The 23,963-nt window shown below is 46.5% G+C and overlaps 1 protein-coding gene across 4 annotated transcripts in view; it reads left to right on the top strand.

Moving 5' to 3' along the window:
- Window positions 1–23,963, top strand: part of LOC137374993 (leucine-rich repeat-containing protein 31-like) — a 116,396-nt gene that overhangs the window by 23,476 nt on the left and 68,957 nt on the right. For all 4 annotated transcript variants that reach the window (XM_068041616.1, XM_068041614.1, XM_068041613.1 and 1 more), the window contains exons 5-6: window positions 1,214–1,381; window positions 2,036–2,203. In XM_068041616.1, the coding sequence (XP_067897717.1) occupies window positions 1,214–1,381; window positions 2,036–2,203 (336 nt within the window). The remainder of the gene's footprint in view (window positions 1–1,213; window positions 1,382–2,035; window positions 2,204–23,963) is intronic.

Below are 23,963 nucleotides of genomic sequence, written 5' to 3'. Positions count from 1 at the left end.
AATAGAGTTATGGTCACTGGTCCCAAAGTGCTCCCCCACTGACACATCAACCACCTGCCCATCCTCATTTCCTAAGAGGAGGTCAAGTGTAGCCCCTTCTCTTGTAGGGCCATCCACATACTGCTTCAGAATACTATCCTGGACACACTTAACAAATTCTTCCCCATCTGATCCCTTCACACTAAGGCAGTCCCAGTCAATATTAGGGAAGTTGAAATCACCTACTATTACGACCCTATAATTCCTACACCTATCTGTGATTTCCCTATATATATGCTCCTCCACTTCCCTCTGACTATTGGAGGGCCTATAGTATAATCCCATCAAAGTGATCACCCCTTTCTTCTTTCTAAGTTCTACCCATATGGCCTCGCTGGACATTTCCCCCCCCGGGATATCCTCTCTAAGTACTGCCGTGATGTCCTCCCTAATCAATAGTGCAACTCCCCCTCCTCTCTTACCTCCACCTCTGTCACGCCGGAAGGATCGGTACCCCGGAACATTGAGCTGCCAGTCCTGCCCATCCCTCAACCACGTTTCCGTAATAGCTATAATATCACAATCCCATGTACCGATCCATGCTCTGAGTTCATCTGCCTTACCTGTAAGGCTTCTTGCATTAAAGTAAATGCAGTTTAGCCTACCAGAGCTTCCACGTTCCCTGTCCTGCCCCTGCCCGGCCTGCCTACTGGGCTAGCTTGCTTTAACCTCTACATCTGCCTCAACTATCTCATCGTATAGTGTTTTAAAAAATTATTTCATGTGATGTGGGCATCACATGCAAGGCCAGCATTTGTTGCCCATCCCTAATTACCCTTTAACTGAGTGGCTTGCTAAACCTTTTCAGAGGGCAGTTAACATGGGTCTGGAGTCACATGTAGGCCAGACCAGGTAAGGATGGCAAATTTCCTTCCCTAAAGGACATTAGTGAACAGACAGGTTTTTATGACAATCGATAGTTTCATGGCACCATTACTGAGACTAGCTTTCAATTCCAGATTTCTATTAATTAGTTGAATTTAAATTCCAGCAGCTGCCATGGTGGGATTTGAGCCTGTGTCCCAAGGACATTCCTCGGGCCTCTGGATTACTCGTCCAGTCTCTCTGGCAGTGTGGCAGTTATGCACTGTTTTTTGATGTTGAGGTGTGATCTAGTAAGTTGCAGGCACCACATCTTTACTTTGAACTTGCAGTAACTGATTCTCATTCCCAGCTGCCTTGTTGCCAAATTTGCCTAACCTGGAGGAACTGGACCTGTCGTGGAATGAGTTAATTGGTGGAACTCTCAAACTACTGGCTAATCATCTGCAACACATGTCCCAGCTGAAAGTGCTTGTGCTGGGCAGCTGTAAACTCTCTGAGCAGGATGTTTCCGCCCTAGGTAGGTGTACTTCATTCACAGGTTCCTGCTGTGACATGAAAATGTACATTGTAATAATAAGATGCAAGTTTTTGCATAGTTGCCAGACTTTCTTTTTCTCTCATTTCTCTCTTACCTGAAAATATTGGCTCTCCCTGGGATACAGTTCCTGAAGGTGCTGACTCTCATTGGGATACAGTTCCTGAAGATGCTGACTCTCATTGGGGGACAGTTCCTGAAGATGCTGACTCTCCCTGGGGGACAGTTCCTGAAGATGCTGACTCTCCCTGGGGGACAGTTCCTGAAGATGCTGACTCTCCCTGGGGGACAGTTCCTGAAGATGCTGACTCTCATTGGGGGACAGTTCCTGAAGGTGCTGACTCTCCCTCGGGGACAGTTCCTGAAGGTGTTGACTCTCATTGGGGGACAGTTCCTGAAGGTGCTGACTCTCATTGGGGGACAGTTCCTGAAGGTGCTGACTCTCACTGGGATACAGTTCCTGAAGGTGCTGACTCTCACTGGGATACAGTTCCTGAAGGTGCTGACTCTCACTGGGGGACAGTTCCTGAAGGTTAATTTGATTATTAATATAAAGAGATAATATTTTAATATGATACATAACTATTTTGACAAATCTTCATTAAGAAATTAAATGGAATATTAATTGCTTTGCAGGTGACTGCATCCAACTTCTGCCAAACATTGAAGAGATTGATTTATCCTGGAATAGTGATTTGGGAGGGAATCTGTCTGTCTTTACTCAGAAACTCAAGCCAGACTGTAAGCTGAAGATTCTAAAACTAGTTGATTGCAACCTAACTGCAGAAGACGGGAGAGCCTTGGGTAATAATCGCTTATACAGACTAAAAGGAACAGTTTTATTTCATTTTTTTTCTTGTAAACTAGTCCCTTCCTTGGCAAGGTTGTGTTATCAGTAAAATCAAACAAATTATGATTTTTGAAAATTTGAGCTTGTACTTTTATCTGCCTGTTAGGTTATTGAAATTTAGAAATGGTCTTTTTTTTCAAAAGGTGATTCACTGTTGGTTCACTGGACTTAAAAATGTTACAATATTTACAACACAGAAGCAGGCCATTTGGCCCAGTAGGTATGTGCCAGTATTTATACTTCAGATAAGCCTCCTCCCGCCCCTTTTCATCTCAAGACTATCAGCAAAGCCTTCTATTATCTGGACATTTTGTACCAGGAGGTAGTCACACCCCTGAGGATAGGGTCTACTGATTTGGTCAGGGACAGGAGAGTGTGGCTGCAGCTGAGGCAGGTAAGGGGACCCAGAGGGCAGGAGTGCAGGAGCCTCAGCATTTGCAATTGTCCAACAAGGTTTGAGGTTCTTTCAGCTTGTTTGGATGAGAGTGGGTGGATGAACAACCTGACTGGCACCATGTTACACGAAGCCATTCAAGTGGAGGGAGAAAAAAGGAGTGTAGTGGTAGTAGGGGACAGTATGGTTAGGGGGATTGACACTGTTCTCTGCAGCAAAGAGCGAGAGTCCAGACGGCTGTGTTGCCTGCCCAGTGACAGGGTTCGGGACATCCGCTCAGGGCTGGAGAGGAACTTACAGTGGGAGGGGGAGGATCCAGTCATCCTGGTCCATGTAGGTACCAATGACATAGGCAGGACAAGGAAAGAGGTTCTGCATCGTCAGTATGAGGAACTAGGCACCAAATTAAGAAGCAGAACCTCAAAGGTGTTAATCTCTGGATTATTACCTGAGCCACGTGCAAATTGGCATAGGGCAAATAAGATTAGAGAAATGAATGCGTGGCTCAAAGACTGATGTGGTAGAAGTGGGTTCCGGTTCGCGGGGCACTGGCACCAGTACTGGGGAAAGTGGTGGCTGTATCATTGGGACGGTCTATACCTGAACCGTGCTGAGGCCGGTGTTCTAGCGAGCCGAATAATTGGGGAAGTAGAAAGGGTTTTAAACTGAATAGTGGGGGCAAGGGATCAAATTTGGGAAGATATGGTAAATCAAAGAGTAGAGACAAGGCAAGAGAGAAAGGTATTAATATGGGAAGTGATAAACAGTCTGTGACAGGGAGGGACAGAGTGTACAAATCAAGAATAAATCAATAGATAAGGTTAGAGGTTACAAAATTAATAAAAGGACAAAACTAAAGGCTCTGTATCTGAATGCATGTAGCATTCGAAACAAAACAGATCAACTGAGAGCGCAAATAGAAATAAATAAGTACGATCTGATAGCCATTACAGAGACATGGCTGCAGGATGACACAGATTGAGACTTGAATATTGAAGGGTACATGGCATTTAGGAAGGACAGGAAGCTAGGAAAAGGTGGAGGGGTGACTCTGTTAATTAATGATGGTATTAGCACAATAGAGAGGGATGACCTAAGTTCAGGAGACCAGGATGCAGAAGCAGTTTGAGTTGCGATGCAAAATCATAAAGGCAAGAAATCACTTGTGGGAGTGGTGTACAGGCCACCTAACATTAACCACACTCAAGGATAAGGTATAAAGGAAGAAGTAATGGCAGCTTGTCAGAAAGGTACAGTGATCATCATGGGGGATATAGACTGGAAAAAACAGATGGGCAGAAATAGCCTAGATGAGGAGTACATAGAATTTTTTCGGGATAATTTCTTGGAACAATATGTTCTGGAGCCCACCAGAGAGCAGGCTATACTAGACCTGGTATTGTGCAACGTGATAGGATTAATTAATGAACTCATAGTTAAGGCGCTCCTAGATAGCAGCGATCATAATATGACTGAATTTTACATTCAGTTTGAGGGAGAGAAGAGTGGGTCCAAGACTAGTATTTTAAACTTAAATAAGGGCAGTTATGAGGGCATGAAAGCAGAGCTAGCTAAAGTGAACTGGCAAATCAGGTTAAGGGATAGGTCAATAGAGATGCAGTGGCAGACATTTAAGGGGATATTTCAGAGTACACAGAATAGATATATAGGAGAGAGCGAACTGTGGAACAGCCCCGACAACCAATTTTATCTGCAGCGCCTATGGAAGTCTGTCACTCTAGAATTGGCCTTTATAGCCACTCCAGCTGCTGCTTCACAAACCACTGACCACCTCTCGGCACTTACCCATTGTCTCTCTAGACAAGGAGGCAAAGAGGTCATCAAGATGGAGAATGACGTCGCTGATTGAGACTAGGGTCCTGAATCTTAATGAAGGAACTCCGAAGGTATGAGGCGCGAGTTGACTATGATGGATTGGGAAACATTACTTAAAGGGATGACGGTGGATAGGCAATGGCAAGCTTTCAAAGGGCGCATGGATGAACTGCAGCAATTGTTTATTCCTGTCTGGCGCAAAAGTAAAGCGTGAAAAGTAGCCAAACCATGACTTCCACGGGAAATTAGAGATAGCATTAGATCCAAGGAAGAGGCATACAAATTCGTCAGAAAAAAACAGACCAGAGGATTCAGAATTCAGCAAAGGAGGACCAAAGGATTGATTAAGAAGGAGAAAATAGATTACGAGAGTAAGCTTGTGAGGAACATAAAAACTGACTGTAAAAGTTTCTATAGGTATGTGAAGAGAAAAAGTTTGGTGAAAACAAATGTAGGTCCCTTACAGTCAGAAACAGAGGAATTTATTATGGGGAACAAAGAAATGGCTGACCAACTAAATGCATACTTTGGTTCTATCTTGACAAAGGAGGACACAAATATCATACAAGAAATGTTGGGGAACACAGGGTTTAGTGAGAGGGAGGAACTGAAGGAAATCACTATTAGTAGAGAAATGGTGTTGGGGAAATTGATGGGATTGAAGGCCGATAAATCACCAGGGCCTGATGGTATACATCCCAGAGTACTGAAAGAAGTGGCCCGAGAAATAGTGGTTGCATTGGTGGTCATCTTCCAACATTCTATAGACTCAGGAACAGTTCCTACAGATTGGAGGGTAGCTAATGTAACCCCACTATTTAAAAAGGGAGGTAGAGAGAAAACAGGGAATTATAGACTGTTGTCTGTTGTGGGGAAAATTCTAGAGTCCATAATCAAAGATTTTATAGCAGAGCACTTGGAGATCAGTGGCAGAATCAGGCAGAGTCAGCATGGATTTACGAAAGGGAAATCATGCTTGACAAATCTACTAGAATTCTTCGAGGATGTAACTCATGGAGTTGATGAGCTGGAGCCAGTGAATGTGGTTTATTTGGACTTTCAAAAGGCTTTTGACAAAGTCCCACTTAGATTGGCGTGTAAAATTAAAGCACATGGGATTGGGGGTAGTGTGGAGTCATAGAGTCGTACAGCACCGCGTCCATGCCGACCATAATGCCTATCTATACTAATCCCACCTGCCTGCATTAATTCCATATCCCTCTATGCCTTGCTCATTCAAGTACCTGTCCAGATGCCTCTTAAATGTCGCTACTGTTCCTGCCTCCACCATCTCCTCTGGCAGCTCATTCCAGACACCCACTATTCTTTGTGTGAAAAATTTACCCCTTTCATCCCCTGTCAACCTCCTCCCTCTCACCTTAAATCTGTGCCCTCTAGTTTTAGTCACTCCTGCCATGGGAAACAGACTCTGGCTATCTACACTATCTATGCCTCTCATAATTTTATATACCTCTATCATGTACCCTCTCAGCCTCCTTCGCTCCAGGGAAAACAGACCCAGCCTATCCAATCTCTCTTTATAACACCAAACCAGGCAACATCCTTGTGAATCTTTTCTGCACCCTCTCCAGCTTAATCACATCTTTCCTGCAGTGCGGCGACCAGAACTGCACACAGTACTCCAAATGCGGCTTAACTAACGTTATGTACAACTGTAACATGACGTCCCAACTCTTGTACTCAATGCCTCGCCTGATGAAGGCAAGCATGCCATACGCCTTCTTCACCACCCTGTCTACCTGTGTTGCCACTTTCAGGGGACTATGTACTTGCACCCCAAGGTCTCTCTGCTCAACAACACACCCCCAACACTGTCATTCACTGTATATGTCCTGCCCTGGTTTAACTTCCCAAAATCCATCACTTCACACTTGTCTGCATTAAATTCCATTTGCCACTCCCTTGCCCACTTTCCCAGTTGATCTATATCCTGTTGTAACCTTAGACAACCACCTTCACTGTCCACCATACCGCTAATTTTGGTGTCATCTGCAAACTTACTAATCATGCCTCTTCCATTCACATCCAAGTCATTAATATACATGACAAACAACAGAGGGCCCAGCACCAATCCCTGCGGCACACCACTGGTCACCAGCCTCCAATCTGAAAAACAACCCTCCACTACCACCCTCTGCCTCCTATCACCAAGCCAATTTTGTATCCAACTTGCTAGCTCTCCCTGGATCCCATGTGTTCGAACCTTCTGGACCAGCCTACCATGTGGGACCTTGTCAAAGGCCTCGCTAAAGTCCATGTAGACAACGTCCATCGCCCTGCCCTCGTTAATCCTCTTGGTCACCTCCTTGAAAACCCAATCAAATTCGTGAGACGTGATTTTCCACGCACAAAGCCATGCTGACTATCCCTAATCAGACCTTGCCTTTCCAGATGCATATAAATCCTATCTTTCAGAATCCCTTCCAATAACTTTCCCACCACTGATGTAAGGCTCACCGGCCTGTCGTTCCCTGGCTTATCCCTGCCCTTCTTAAATAAATGCACAACATTAGCTATCCCCAGCCTTCCAGTACCTCACCCGTGGCTAACGATGATACAAAAATCTCTGCCAGGACCCCAGCAATCGCCTCCCTGGCTTCCCATAGCATCCTAGGATACACCTGGTCAGGCCCTGGGGATTTATCCACCTTAATGTGCTTCAGTACCTCCAACACCTCCTCCTTTGGAATGTTGATATCCTCCAAGATATCTGTGTTCCCTCCCTTGAACTCACTAGCTTCCATGACCACCTCCACGGTAAATACAGACGAGAAATATTCATTTAAGACCTTGCCCATTTCCCGTGGCTCCATGCACCGATTGTCACACTGATCCTTAAGGGGACCTACTCTATCCCGAGCTACCCTTTTACTCTTAATATACTTATAGAATCTTTTAGGATTCTCCTTTTATCTTATCTGCCAGGGAAATCTCATGGCCCCTTTTCGCCCTCCTAATTTGCATCTTAAGTGTAGTCTCACATCCCCTATACTCCTCGAGGGACTCGCTCGAACCCAGCTGCCTTTTCCTGACACATGCCTCCTTCTTTGTCCTGATCAGACCCTCAATATCCCTTGTCAACCAAGGTTCCCTAAACTTGCCAGCCTTGCCCTTCCATCTGACAGGAACATGCTGGCCCTGAACTCTTCCTCTCTCACTTTTAAAAGCCTTCCACTTGCCAGACGTCCCTTTACCTGTAAACAGCCTCTCCTGTTCAACTTTTGAGAGTTCCTGTCTGATGCCATCGAAATTAGCTTTCCCCCAATTTAGGACTTCAACCTGAGGACCAGTCCTCTCCTTTTCCTTAACTATCTTGAAGCTAATAGAGTTATGGTCACTGGTCCCAAAGTGTTCCCCCACTGACACATCAACCACCTGCCCAGCCTCATTTCCTAAGAGGAGGTCGAGTGTAGCCCCTTCTCCAGTAGGGCCATCCACATACTGCTTCAGAAAACTGTCCTGGACACACTTAACAAATTCTTCCCCATCTGATCCCTTAGCACTAAGGCAGTCCCAGTCAATATTAGGGAAGTTAAAATCACCTACTATTACAACCCTATAATTCCTATACCTATCTGTGATTTCCCTACATAAATGCTCCTCCACTTCCCTCTGACTATTGGGGGGCCTATAGTATAATCCCATCAAAGTGATCACCCCTTTCTTATTTCTAAGTTCTACCCATATGGCCTCGCTGGACATTTCCCCCCCCCCGGGATATCCTCTCTAAGTACTGCCGTGATGTCCTCCCTAATCAATAGGGCAACTCTCCCTCCTCTCTTACCTCCACCTCTGTCACGCCGGAAGGATCGGTACCCCGGAACATTGAGCTGCCAGTCCTGCCCATCCCTCAACCACGTTTCCGTAATAGCTATAGTATCACAAACCCATGTACCGATCCATGCTCTGAGTTTATCTGCCTTACCTGGAAGGCTTCTTGCATTAAAGTAAATGCAGTTTAGCCTACCAGACCTTCCACGCTCCTTGTCCTGCCCCTGTCTGGCCTGCCTACTGGACTTAATTAATAATAAAAACAAGAAATGCTGGAACCACTCAGCAGGTCTCGCAGCATCTGTAGAAAGAGAAGCAGAGTTAACGTTTCGGGTCAGTGACCCTTCTTCGGAGCTTCGAGTTCCGAAGAAGGGTCACTGACCCGAAACGTTAACTCTGCTTCTGTTTCCACAGATGCTGCCAGACCTGCTGAGTGGTTCCAGCATTTCTTGTTTTTATTTCAGATTTCCAGCATCTGCTGTATTTTGCTTTTATTGTCCACTGGACTTGCTTGCTTTAACCTCGACATTTGCCTTGATTATCTTATCGGAGAGACTACTACATTGGGTCCCACCCCCCCTGCAAGACTAGTTTAAACCCTCCCGAGTTGGACTAGCAAACCTCCCCGCAAGGATATTGGTTCCCCTCCAGTTTAGATGCAACCCGTCCTTCTTGTCCAGGTCACCTCTGCACCAGAAGAGATCCCAATGATCCAAGTAGCTGAACCCGCCTACAGCTCTTCAGCCACGCGTTAATTTTCCTTATCCTCCTATTCATACCCTCACTAGCACGTGACACAGGGAGTAATCCTGAGATTACAACCCCAGAGGTCCTGCTTTTTAACCTTCTACCTAACTCCCTATATTTACTTTGCAGGACCTCCTCTCTCTTCCTGCCTATGTCGTTAGTAACAATATGGACCACGACCTCTGGCTGCTCACCCTCCCCTTTCAGAATGTCGTGCAGCTGCTCCGAGACATCCTTGACCCGAGCACCAGGGAGGCAACATACCATCCTGGAGTCTCGTTTGTGGCCACAGAGACGCCTATCTGCACCTGTTATGGTAGAATCCCCTATCACGATAGCTCTTCTCCCACTTTTCCTCCTGGGAGGTCATCCCCCACCACAGTATCACAGTATTTGAGAGGGGGATGGCCACAAGGGACTCCTGCACTACCTGCCTGCGCCTACTACTCCGCCTGGTGGTCACCCATCTCTTTTCTGCCTGTGCAGCCATTACCTGCGGTGTGACCACCTCACTAAACGTGCTATCCATGACTTCCTCAGCATCGCGGATTCTCCACAGTGAATCCACCCTCAGCTCCAGCTCTGTAATGCGGGTAGTCAGTAGCTGCAGATGGATACACTTCCTGCACACATGGTCGTCAGGGACACTGGAAGTGTCCCTGATTTCCCACATAGTGCAGGAGGAGCATATCACGGGGCTGAGCTCTCCTGTCATGACTTACCCTTAGATTAATTAGTTATTCCCTTAATTAACCAATACGAATTACACTAGGGGCCTTGTTCAACCCACTTCTATCTAAAGTCCTTAAAAAAAAATACTTTAATCGTACTCACTTTATCACCAGAGATTGTTTTTTCCAACAAAAAAAACAACTTTCCCCTTATTTTTTTCAGATATTCTATCAGCTGCTACTCACCACCCAATCACCTTGCAGCTCTCCTCTGATATCATTGTTTGCCTTTTTTTTCAAAACTTCGGCGCGCTGTAAGAGCTCTGACTGCTCTCTCACAGGTCCGCTCCAGTCTGCTTCCTGAAGGTGTATTGCGATGGATAGAAAATTGGTTAGCGGACAGGAAACCAAGAGTAGGAATAAACGGGTCTTTTTCCGAATGGCAGGCAGTGACTAGTGGGGTACCGCAGGGATCGGTGCTAGGACCCCAGCTATTCACAATATATATTAATGTTTTAGATGAGGGAACTAAATGTAAAATCTCCAAATTTGCAGATGACACAAAACTGGGTGGGAGGGTGAGTTGTGAGGAGGATGCAGAGAGGCTTCAGGGTGATTTGGACAAGTTAAGTGAGTGGCAGATGCAGTATAATGTGGATAAATGTGAGGTTATCCACTTTGGTAGCAAAAACAGGAAGGCAGATTATTATTAGAATTTTTTTTTAGAATTAGAACATTACAGCGCAGTACAGGCCCTTCGGCCCTCGATGTTGCGCCGACCATCTGACCTACACTATTCCATTTTCATCCATATGTCTATCCAATGACCACTTAAATGCCCTTAAAGTTGGCGAGTCTACTACTGTTGCAGGCAGGGCGTTCCACGCCCCTACTACTCTCTGCGTAAAGAAACTACCTCTGACATCTGTCCTATATCTTTCACCCCTCAACTTAAAGCTATGTCCCCTCGTGTTTGCCATCATCATCCGAGGAAAAAGACTCTCACTATCCACCCTATCTAACCCTCTGATTATCTTGTATGTCTCTATTAAGTCACCTCTCCTCCTCCTTCTCTCTAACGAAAACAACCCCAAGTCCCTCAGCCTTTCCTCGTAAGACCTTCCTTCCATACCAGGCAACATCCTAGTAAATCTCCTCTGCACCCTTTCCAAAGCTTCCACATCCTTCCTATAATGCGGTGACCAGAACTGCACGCAATACTCAAGGTGCGGCCTCACCAGAGTTTTGTACAGCTGCATCATGACCTCGTGGCTCCGAAACTCGATCCCCCTACTAATAAAAGCTAACACACCATATGCCTTCTTAACAGCCCTATTAACCTGGGTTGCAACTTTCAGGGATTTATGTACCTGGACACCAAGATCTCTCTGCTCATCTACACTACCAAGAATCTTCCCATTAGCCCAGTACTCTGCATTGCTGTTACTCCTTCCAAAGTGAATCACCTCACACTTCTCTGCATTAAACTCCATTTGCCATCTCTCAGCCCAGCTCTGCAGCCTATCTATGTCCCTCTGTACCCTACAACACCCTTCGACACTATCCACAACTCCACCGACCTTAGTGTCATCCGCAAATTTACTAACCCACCCTTCTACACCCTCATCCAGGTCATTTATAAAAATGACAAACAGCAGTGTCCCCAAAACAGAACCTTGCGGTACACCACTAGTAACTAAACTCCAGGCTGAACATTTGCCATCAACCACCACCCTCTGTCTTCTTTCAGCTAGCCAATTTCTGATCCAAAGCTCTAAATCACCTTCAACCCCATACTTCTGTATTTTCTGCAATAGCCTCCCGTGGGGAACCTTATCAAATGCCTTACTGAAATCCATATACACCACATCCATGGCTTTACCCTCATCCACCTGTTTGGTCACCTTCTCGAAAAACTCAATAAGGTTTGTGAGGCACGACCTACCTTTCACAAAACCGTGCTGACTATCGCAAATGAACTTATTCTTTTCAAGATGATTATAAATCCTATCTCTTATAACCTTTTCCAACATTTTACCCACAACCGAAGTAAGGCTCACAGGTCTATAATTACCAGGGCTGTCTCTACTCCCCTTCTTGAACAAGGGGACAACATTTGCTATCCTCCAGTCTTCCGGCACTACTCCTGTCGACAATGACGACATAAAGATCAACAACAACGGCTCTGCAATCTCCTCACTGGCTTCCCAGAGAATCCTAGGATAAATCCCATCTGGCCCAGGGGACTTATCTATTTTCACTCTTTCCAAAATTGCTAACACCTCCTCCTTGTGAATCTCAATCCCATCTAGCCTAGTCGGCTGTATCTCAGTAATCTCCTCAGCAACATTTTCTTTCTCTACTGTAAATACTGACGAAAAATATTCATTTAACGCTTCCCCTATCTCCTCTGATTCCGCACACAACATCCCACTACTATCCTTGATTGGCCCTGTTCTAACTCTTATCATTCTTTTATTCCTGATATACCTATAGAAAGCCTTAGGGTTTTCTTTGATCCTATCCGCCAATGACTTCTCGCGTCCTCTCCTTGCTCTTCTTAGCCCTCCCTTTAGATCCTTCCTGGCTAGCTTGTAACTCTCAAGCGCCCTAACTGAGCCTTCACGTCTCATCCTAACAAAAGCCGCCTTCTTCCTCTTGACAAGCGCTTCAACTTCTTTAGTAAACCACGGCTCCCTCGCTCGACAACTTCCTCCCTGCCTGACAGGTACATACTTATCAAGGACACGCATTAGCTGCTCCTTGAATAAGCTCCACATTTCGTTTGTGCCCATCCCCTGCAGTTTCCTTCCCCATCCTACACATCCTAAATCTTGCCTAATCGCGTCATAATTTCCTTTCCCCCAGCTATAATTCTTGCCCTGCGGTATATACCTGTCCCTGCCCATCGCTAAGGTAAACCTAACCGAATTGTGATCACTATCGCCAAAGTGCTCACCTACATCTAAATCGAACACCTGGCCGGGTTCATTACCCAGTACCAAATCCAATGTGGCATCGCCCCTGGTTGGCCTGTCCACATACTGTGTCAGAAAACCCTCCTGCACACACTGGACAAAAACAGACCCATCTAAAGTACTCGAACTATAGTATTTCCAGTCAATATTTGGAAAGTTAAAGTCCCCCATAACCACTACCCTGTTACTCTCGCTCCTGTCGAGAATCATCTTCGCTATCCTTTCCTCTACATCTCTGGAACTATTTGGAGGTCTATAGAAAACTCCCAACAGGGTGACCTCCCCTCTCCTGTTTCTAACCTCGGCCCATACTACCTCAGTCGACGAGTCCTCAAACGTCCTTTCTGCCGCTGTAATACTTTCCTTGATTAACAATGCCACACCCCCCCCCTTTTACCCGGCTTTTATCTGGCTATAAACTGAGAGGGGGGAATATGCAATGAGACTTGGGTGTTCTTGTACACCAGTCGCTGAAGGTAAGCATGCAGGTTTAGCAGGCGGTAAAAAAGGCCTTCATAGCGAGAGGATTCGAGTACAGGAGCAGGGATGTCTTGCTGCAATTATACAGGGCCTTGGTGAGGCCACACCTGGAATATTGTGTGCAGTTTTGGTCTCCTTATCTGAGGAAGGATGTTCTTGCTACAGAGGGAGTGCAGCGATGGTTTACCAGACTGATTCCTGGGATGGCGGGACTGACGTATGAGGAGAGAAGATTGAGTCGGTTAGGATTATATTTGCTGGAGTTCAGAAGAGTGAGGGGGATCTCATAGAAACCTCTAAAATTCTAACAGGACTTGACAGGGTAGATGCAGGAAGGATGTTCCCGATGGTGGGGGAGTCCAGAACCAGGGGTCATAGTCTAAGAATACGGGGTAAACCTTTCAGGACTGAGATGAGGAGAAATTTCTTCACCCAGAGAGTGGTGAGCCTGTGGAATTTGCTACCACAGAAAGTAGTTGAGGCCAAAACATTGTATGTTTTCAAGAAGGAGTTAGATATAGTTCTTGGGTTTAAAGGGATCAAAGGTTATGGGGGGAAAGCCGGAACAGGTTACTATGTTGGATGATCAGCCATGATCATAATGAATGGCGAAGCAGGCTCGAAGGGCCGAATGGCCTATTCCTACTCCTATTTTCTATGTTATGCAGCCCTTTTAATGTCCAATTGAATTTTTTATATATATATAAAAAAAATTCAGTTCCAGAAGATTCAATGCTGTTTGAAGTTATGAAGGAGATATAGAATCAGAGAATTGTTACAGTGCAGAAGGAGGCCATTCGTCCCATTGTGTCCACACTGGCTGTCTGAGAAATTCACCTAATGCCATTCCCTCCCTTGTCCCCGTAACCTGCACATTCTTCCTTTTTCAGATAACAGTCTAATTCCCTTTTGAATGCCTCGATTGAACCTGCCTCCAACACACTCTCAGACAGTGCATTCCAGATCCTAAACACTCACTGAACCTGCCTCCACCACACTCTCAGGCAGTGCATTCCAGATCCTAAACACTCACTGAACCTGCCTCCACCACACTCTCAGGCAGTGCATTCCAGATCCTAAACACTCACTGAACCTGCCTCCACCACACTCTCAGACAGTGCATTCCAGATCCTAAACACTCACTGAACCTGCCTCCACCACACTCTCAGGCAGTGCATTCCAGATCCTAAACACTCGTTGCATGAAAAAGTTTTTCCCCGTGTTGCTTTTGCTTCTTCTGCCAATTACCTTAAATCTGTGCCCTCTCGTTGTCGATCCTTTCACAAGTGGGAACAGTTTTTCCCTATCCACTCTGTCCAGACCCCTCATCATTTTGAATACCTCTATCAAATCTCCTCTCCGCTTTCTCCTCCAAGGAAAACAGTCCTAACTTAGTCATAGAGAGATACAGCACTGAAACAGGCCCTTCGGCCCACTGCTTCTCCAATCTATTTTCATAATTGAAGTTCCTCATCTCTGAAACCGTTCTCCTGAATCTTTTCTGCACTCTCTCCAATGCCCTCGTGTCTTTCCTCAAGTGCGGCGCCCAGAACTGGATGCAATACTCCAGCTGAGGCCAAACTAGTGTCTTATACAAGTTCAACATAACCTCCTTGCTCTTGTATCTATGCCCAGGATACTGTATGCTTTATTAACCGCTCTCTCAACCTGTCCTGCCACCTTCAATGACTTATGTGCATATACCCCCATGTCCCTCTGCTCCTGTACCCCATTTAGAATTTTACACTTTATTTTATATTGTTTCTCCATGTTCTTCCTACTAAAATGCATCACTTCACTAATCTCCGCATTGAATATCATCTGCCACTTGTCTGCCCATTCCATCAATTTGTCTGTCCTTTTGAAGTTCTACACTATCCTCCTTGCAGTTCACAATTGCTCCAAGTTTTATATCATCTGCAAATTTTGAAATTGTTCCCTGTACACTAAGGTCTAAGTCATTAATATATATCAGGAAAAGCAAGGGTTCCAACACTGACCCCGGGGAACTCCACTACAAAGCTTCCACCAGCCCAAAGAACATCCATTAACCACTACTTTCAGTTTCCTATCACTCAGCCAATCGGTATCCGTATTGCTACTGTCCCTTTTATTCCATGAGCTATAATTTTGCTCAGGTCTGTTGTGTGGCACTGTATCAAATGACTTTTGAAAGTCCATGTACACCACCAAAGTTTAAACTGACTGACCTGTAGTTGCTGGGTTTATCTTTACATCCTTTTTTGAACAAGGGTGTAACATTTGCAATTCTCCAGCCCTCTGGCACCATCCCTGAGTCTAAGGAAGGCAGGAAAATTATGGCTAGTGCCTCTGCAATTTCCACCCTTACTTCTCTCATCTGGCCCTGGTGCTTTAAGTATAGACAGCCTATCTGATACCTCCTCCTTATCAATTTTAAATCCTTCTTTTGTATTAATTACCTCCTCTTTCACTGTGGCCTGGGTATCATCATCTTCCTTGGTAAAGACAGATGCAAAATATTCAGTTAATACCTCAGCTATTCCCCCTGCCTCCATGCGTAAATCCCCTTTTGGTCCCTAGTCAACCCTACTCTGCCTTTTACCATCCTTTTACTATTTATATTACTATAGAAGACTTTGGAATTCCCTTTTATGTTAGCTGCCAGTCTCTCCATACCCTCTCTCTGCTTCTCATTCGCTTTTTCACTTCCCCTCTGAACCTTCTATATTCAGCCTGGTTCCCCATTGCATTATCTACCTGACATTTCATAAGTACACGTTTTCTTCATCTCTATCTCTTTTTGTCATTCAGGGGACTCTGGATTTATTTGCCCTACCTTTCCTCTTTGAGGAATATGCCTTGACTGTGACTGAACTATCTCTTCTTTGAAGGTAGCCCATTGTTCAGCTACTGTTTTTCCTTCCAACCTTTGTTTCCAATTTATTCACCGCAGATCCATTCTTACCCCATTGAAGTTGGCTCGGTCCCAGTTAATTACTCTTACTCTGGATTATTCTGCAGTGGTTAGCACCGCAGCCTCACAGTTCCAGCGACCCGGGTTCAATTCTGGGTACTGCCTGTGTGGAGTTTGCAAGTTCTCCCTGTGTCTGCGTGGGTTTCCTCCGGGTGCTCCGGTTTCCTCCCACATGCCAAAGACTTGCAGGTTGGTAGGTAAATTGGCCATTGTAAATTGCCCCTAGTATAGGTAGGTGGTAGGGAAACATAGGGACAGGTGGGGATGTGGTAGGAATATGGGATTAGTGTAGGATTAGTATAAAATGGTGGTTGATGGTCGGCACAGACTCGGTGGGCCGAAGGGCCTGTTTCAGTGCTGTATCTCTAAACTAAACTAAACATAAACCAACCTAAACGTTATGATACAATGATCATTGTCCCCTAAATGCTCTCACTGATATTTGATCCACTGGGCCCACCTCATTCCCAAGAACCAGGTCTAGCAGTGCCTCCCCTCTCTTTGGACTGGAAACTTTCTGCTGTAGAAAATTTTCCTGAACACACTCTAGGAACTCTTGCTGCTGTCTTCCCTTTACACACAAATATCCCAGTCTATGTTTGTATAATTGAAGTCCTCCGTTATAACTACTCTATAATTCTTGCATTTCTCTGTAATTTCCTTGCAAATTTGTTCCTCTACATCCTTCCCACTAGCTGGTGGCCTATAGACAACACCGAGCAATGTAACTGCACCTTTTTTGTTCCTCCACTCTAACCAAATAGATTCTGTCCTTGCCCCTTCAGGGATATCCTCTCTCTCTTTGATCAGCAATGCTACTCAGCCCCCTTTTCTTCATTTTATATCTTTCCAGAACACCTTGTATCCAGGAATATTTAACACCCAGTCCTGCCCTCCTTTGAACCAGATCTCTCATAGCCACATCATCATGGATCCACATGTCAATCTGCACCTGTAACTCACTGATCTTATTAACCATGCTCCATGCATTCGTCGTCATTGGCTGTCCCTCGATTTGAGGATGACATCAACTCAAGGTCATGAGTTTGTGCTGTTGGTCTTCAGGTGACTGAACAGGCCGATTCTTGACCCGCAGATCTATGGGCACATGGGGCAGGACGTCCCATGAGGTAGTGGGATCCTGATTGAAGGATTTGATTCCTCCTCTTTCCTTCTCTGCCTCCTTATTTAAAGCTGTTGGACTCGAAGCATGAAGCAGCTTGATGGACAAGTTGTCGCCATTTTGAACGATTGGTAGCAAGTTCCTCCCAATCATCAATGTCAATGCTGCTGCAGTTCAGAGTGTCTTTGAAGCGTTTTCTTTGTTCTCCCCTGGAACGCTGGCAGTTTGAGAGTTGGGAAAACAGGATCTGGCAGGGGAGACGGTTTTTCACCTTCCAAACACAGTGTCCAGTCCATAGAAGTTGGTTTTGCAGGAATTTTGCCTGAATGCTTGTGTAGCTGGCTTCAAGGACACTTGCGCTTGTTCAGTCCTCCCATTGAATCTGGAGGAATTTCTCTGGCGCACTTGTGTCGCTGATACACAGTCTAGGGCTCACTGCAGGACAGGAGTGTGGTGACACCAGCTGCTCTGTACACTAGGACTTTTGTTGACTTGCGGAGGTCTTTGTTGTCAAACACTCACTACCGTAGTTTGTAGAAGGTTGAGTTGGCGCAGCTGATCCGGTGTTGGATCTCCTTGCCAATGGTGGCCTTTTGAGAGAGGTGGCTGCCAAGGTAAGGGAAATGCACAGCATATTCCAAAATCTCTCCAACATATATGGGAGGTGGAATATTTGGCTGACCAAGTGTGGGTTGATACATGAGTTTTGTTTTGGCAACATTCAAGGACAGGCCGAGATTCTTGTTTACACAATTGAAGAGATCGAGAGCGGCTTGCAGACCTGGTGTAGACTGGACAACGACACTGCGGTCATCCGCAAACTGTAGATCATGTATGTCTATTGTGGTCAGTAGAGTTTCGACATGGAGGCGACTGAGGTTAAAGAGTTTTCCATCTAGACGGTATTTAATACTGTCACGAGAGGGCAGCTGATCTTTGAGGTGAAGAGCCACTGTCGGGTAGATTGTAAATAGTTTGGGGGCTATCATACAGCCTTGCTTGACCCCAGTGTGGATTCTGAAGGCATCTGTTTCAGATCTTAGTCATATCATCATGGAGCAATTGCAGGATTGTGATGAAGTTTCTTGGACATCCAAATCTCTGGAGCACAATCCACAGAGTCTCTCGGTTTACGGAGTTAAATGCTTCGGTCAGGTCGATGAATGCAATGAAGAGTTCCTGATGGTGTTCTCAACACTTTTCTTGTTGGGCAGCAAAGATCATGTCAGACGTTCCTCTGGAGGGTCTAAAGCCACACTGTATCTCTGAGAGGATTTCCACAGCCACAGGAAGTACGTGAGTCAGGAGAATGCATGTCAGGATTTTCCCTGCTATGGACAAGAGGGAAATACTTCAATAGTTTCCACAGTGCGATTTATCTCCCTTCTTGAAGATAGTTACAGTTGTTGCATTCCTGAAGTCAGGGGCAAGTTCTTTTTCCTCCTAAATCCATAGGAGGAGTGCATGGAGTCTTGAAGTGAGCAGAAGTCCACCAGGTTTGAAGACCTCAGCTGGAATACCATCAGAGCTGCAGGCTTTGTTGTACATCAGCCATTTGATTGTTTGTTTGTTGCAGCTCTCCCATCAATGGTGGTTCATCCATGGCTTCCACCATAGGACACTGGGGGATAGCCTGAAGCGTACCAGTTGCCACAGATTTGGAAGGTACTGTCGAAGGAGCCTTGGTGCGTTGCTGCAGTGCATCTTGTAGATGGTACACACTGCTGCCAGTGTGCATCGGTGATGGAGGGAGAGAATGTTTTTGGATGGGGTGCCAATCAAGTGGGCTGCTTTGTCCTGGATGGTGTCGAGCTTCTTGAGTGTTGTTGGAGCTGCACCCATCCAGGCAAGTGGAGAGTATTCCATCACACTCCTGACTTGTGCCTTGGAGATGGTGGACAGGCTTTGGGGAGTCAGGAGGTGAGTTACTCGCTGCAGGAGCCGCTAGCCAAGCTGATCCAGTACAACTACAACATTGGCATCTACCCTGCAATGTGGAAAATTGCCCAGGTATGTCCTGTACACAAAAAGCAGGACAAATCCAACCCTGCCAATTACCGCCCCATCAGCCTACTCTCAATCATCAGTAAAGTGATGGAAGGTGTCATCAACAGTGCCATCAAGTGGCACTTGCTTAGCAATAACCTATTCAGTGACGCTCAGTTTGGGTTCCGCCAGGGCCAGTCAGCTGCTGACCTCATTACAGCCTTGGTTCAAACATGGATAAAAGAGCTGAACTCAAGAGGTGAGGTGAGAGTGACTGCCCTTGACATCAAGGCAGCATTTGACCGAGTATAGCATCAAGGAGCCCCAGCAAAACTGAGGTCAATGGGGATCAGGGGGAAAACCCTCCACTGGCTGGAGTCATAGCTAGCACAAAGGAAGATGGTTTTGGTTGTTGGAGGTCAATCATCTGAGCTCCATGACATCACTGCAGGAGTTCCTCAGGGTAGTGTCCTAGGCCCAACCATCTTCAGCTGCTTCAATGACCTACCTTCAATCACAAGGTCAGAAGTGGGGATGTTCACTGATGATTGCACAATGTCCAGCACCATTCGTGACTCCTCAGATACTGAAGCAGTCTGTGTGGAAATGCAGCAAGACCTGGACAATATCCAGGCTTGGGCTGATAAATGGCAAGTAACATTCGCGCCACACAAGTGCCAGGCAATGACCATCTCCAACAAGAGATAATCTAATCATCTCCCCTTTACATTCAACGGCATTATCATCGCTGAATCCCCCACTATCAACATCCTAGGGGCTACCATTGACCAGAAACTGAACTGGAGTAGCCATGTAAATACCGTGGCTACAAGAGCAGGTCAGAGGCTACGAATCCTGAGGCGAATAACTCACCTCCTGACTCCAGAAGCCTGTCCACCATCTACAAGGCACAGGTCAGGAGTGTGATGGAATACACTCCACTTGTCTGGATGGATGCAGCTCCAACAACACTCAAGAAGCTCGACACCATCCAGGACAAAGCAGCCCGCTTGATTGGCACCCCATCTACAAACATTCACTCCCTCTACCACCGACACACACTGGCAGCAGTGTGTACCATCTACAAGATGTACTGCAGCAATGCACCAAGGCTCCTTAGACAGCGCCTTTCAAACCTGCGACCTCTACCAACTAGAAGGACAAGGGCAGCAATTGCCTGGGAACACCACCACCTGCAAGTTCCCCTCCAAGTCACACACCATCCTGACTTGGAACTATATCGCCGTTCCTTCACTGTCGCTGGGTCAAAATCCTGGAACTCCCTTCCTAACAGCACTGTGGGTGTACCTACCCCAAATGGACTGCAGCGGTTCAAGAAGGCAGCTCACCACCACCTTCTCAAGGGCAATTAGGGATGGGCAATAAATGCTGGCCTAGCCAGCGATGCCCACATCCCTGAATTAATTTTTTAAAAAAGGATTCCTAACCGCTGACCTACTTTTATAGCCACAGGTATTTGTATGGCTACTCCAGTTCAGTTTTTGGTCAATAGTAACACTCAGGATGTTGATAGTGGGGGATTCAGCAATCGTAATGCTGTTGAATATCAAGGGGAGATGGTTGGATTTTCTCTGGTTTGAGATAGTTATTGCCTGGCATTTGTGTGACGTGAACATTATTTGCCACTTATCAACCCAAGCCTGGATATTGTCCAGATCCTTCTGCGTTTCTACATAGTCGTACAGCATAGAAACAGGCCCTTCGGCGCACCGCGTCCATGCTGACCATAATGCCTATCTATACTAATCCCACCTGTCTGCATTAATTCCATATCCCTCTGTGCCTTGCTCATTCAAGTACCTGTCCAGATACCTCTTAAATGTCGCTACTGTTCCTGCCTCTGCCACCTCCTCAGGCAGATCATTCCAGATACACACTATTCTTTGTGTGAAAAATCTACCCCTTTGATCCCCTTTTAACCTCCTCCCTCACCTTAAATCTGTGCCCTCTAGTTTTAGCCACCCGTACCATGGGAAACAGACTCTGGCTATCTACCCTATCCATGCTTCTCATAATTTTATATATCTAGATCCCATTTAGACACTGATTTTCCAAAGGAGTATGTGGCCTCTGTTCTTTCTGAAAAATGTACCACCTGACACCACCTTCTTTGGCCTCCTTGTCTCGAGACAATGGGTAAGCGCCTGGAGGTGGTCAGTGGTTTGTGAAGCAGCGCCTGGAGTGGCTATAAAGGCCAATTCTAGAGTGACAGGCTCTTCCACAGGTGCTGCAGATAAAATTGATTGTCGGGGCTGTTACACAGTTGGCTCTCCCCTTGCGCTTCTGTCTTTTTTCCTGCCAACTGCTAAGTCTCTTCGACTCGCCACGCTTTAGCCCCGCCTTTATGGTTGCCCGCCAGCTCTGGCGATAGCTGGCAATTGACTCCCACGACTTGTGATCAATGTCACAGGACTTCATGTCGCATTTGCAGACGTCTTTAAAGCGGAGACATGGACAGCCGGTGGGTCTGATACCAGTGACGAGCTCGCTGCACAATGTGTCTTTGGGGATCCTGCCATCTTCCATGCGGCTCACATGGCCAAGCCAACTCAAGCGCCGCTGACTCAGTAGTGTGTATAAGCTGGGGATGTTGACTGCCTCGAGGACTTCTGTGTTGGAGATACGGTCCTGCCACCTGATGCCAAAGATTCTCCGGAGGCAGCGAAGATGGAATGAGTTGAGATGTCGCTCTTCGCTGACGTACGTTGTCCAGGCCTCGCTGCCATAGAGCAAGGTACTGAGGACACAGGTTTGATACACTCGGACTTTTGTGTTCTGTGTCAGTGCGCCATTTTCCCACACTCTCTTGGCCAGTCTGGACATAGCAATGGAAGCCTTTCCCATGCGCTTGTTGATTTCTGCATCGAGTGACAGGTTACTGGCTTGAGCCTAGGTAGGTGAACCCTTGAACCACTTCCAGAGCGTGGTCGCCGATATTGATGGATGGAGCATTTCTGACGTCCTGTCCCATGATGTTTATTTTTTTGAGGCTGATGGTTAGGCCATATTCATTGCAGGCAGCCGCAATCCTGTCAATGAGACTCTGCAGACACTCTTCAGTGTGGGATGTTAATGCAGCATCGTCAGCAAAGAGGAGTTCCCTGATGAGGACTTTCCGTACTTTGGTCTTCGCTCTTAGATGGGCAAGGTTGAACAACCTGCCACCAGATCTTGTGTGGAGGAAAATTCCTTCTTCTGAAGACTTGAACGCATGTGAGAGCAGCAGGGAGAAGATCCCAAACAGTATAGGTGCGAGAACACAGCCCTGTTTCACGCCACTCAGGATAGGAAAGGGGTCTGATATGCTGAATTGTGCCTTTCATATTGTCATGGAATAAAGTGATACTTAGTAGCTTTGGAGACATCCGATCTTTGCTAGTAGTCTGAAGAGACCACGTCTGCTGACAAGGTCAAAGACTTTGAGGTCTATGAAAGCAACGAAGAGGGGCATCTGTTGTTCGTGGCATTTCTCCTGTAGCTGGTGAAGGGAGAACAGCATGTCAATGGTGGATCTCTGCTCGAAAGCCACACTGTGCCTCAGGGTAGACACGCTCAGCCTGCTTCTGGAGTCTGTTTAAAATGACTCGAGCGAAGACTTTCCCCACTATGCTGAGCAAGGAGATTCCACAGTAGTTGTTGCAGTCACCGCGGCCACCCTTGTTCTTATAGAGGGTGATGATATTGGCATCGCGCATGTCCTGTGGTACTGCTCCCTTGTCCCAGCACAGGCAAAGCAGTTCGTGGAGTGCTGAAAGTATAGCAGGCTTAGCAATCTTTTTATTATTTCAGAGGTAATGCTGTCCTTCCCAGGGGCTTTTCCGTTGGCTAGAGAATCGATGGCATCACTGAGTTCCGATTTTGTTGGCTGTTCGTCCAGCTCATCCATGACTGGCAGAGACTGGGCTGCATTGAGGGCGGTCTCAGGAACAACATTTTCCCTGGAGTACCGTTCTAGGTAGTGCTCCGCCCAGCGGTCCATTTGCTTGCGTTGGTCAGTGATCGTGTCCCCCTGATTTAGACTTGAGGGGGGGGAGGCGATCTTCTTGATAGTTGGCCCAAAAGCTCTCTTAATGCCATCATACATTTCTCTGATGTTTCCAGTGTCGGAGGCCAGCTAAATACGTCCATACATCCGCCCAGGCATGCGCCATGGAGAGGTCGCTCCCTAGTCGCTTCACAGCAACTAAAACAGCACGGAAGGCAGCAGTTACGGGTTATAAATCTAGCTCAGTTGGCGTAGAGATTGGGTGCCATGGGTTGCCTTTGTTGGTGGGAGAGGTCATCGCATCTCACTGGACAGCTACCGCCCAACTCAAACCGGGCAGCTTCCGGTCAGTAAGGTTCTGTCCCGCCACAGTCCACCTGCTTCAATGGGTGCTTGGAGCTCAGGGTCATTGCCCGACAAGTGGACAGTAACACCACACCAAACAGCATGACAAAAAAAGGAAAGAAGGTACCAGCCCTTCATTTTGCAAGCTGGAGCTTCAGAACTATGTGTCCTGGCCTATCGAAAGACCTTACGCAAATCGGTGACTCTCGGAAGACCGCCATCATTAACAACGAGCTCAGTAGACTCAGTGTAGACATTGCAGCACTTCAGGAGACACGCCTCCCTGCGAGTGGATCTCTAAGGGAACAAGACTACACCTTCTTCTGGCAGGGTAGGGATCCTGAAGAACCAAGACAGCATGGAGTGGGCTTCGCCATCAGAAACTCTTTGCTCAGCATGA

Source organism: Heterodontus francisci, chromosome 11 (genome assembly GCF_036365525.1).
Source record: "Heterodontus francisci isolate sHetFra1 chromosome 11, sHetFra1.hap1, whole genome shotgun sequence".
NCBI classification, from domain to species: Eukaryota; Metazoa; Chordata; class Chondrichthyes; order Heterodontiformes; family Heterodontidae; genus Heterodontus; species Heterodontus francisci.
The sequence above is the reverse complement of the archived record's forward strand: the minus strand, read 5'-3'. Positions and strand labels throughout refer to the sequence as shown.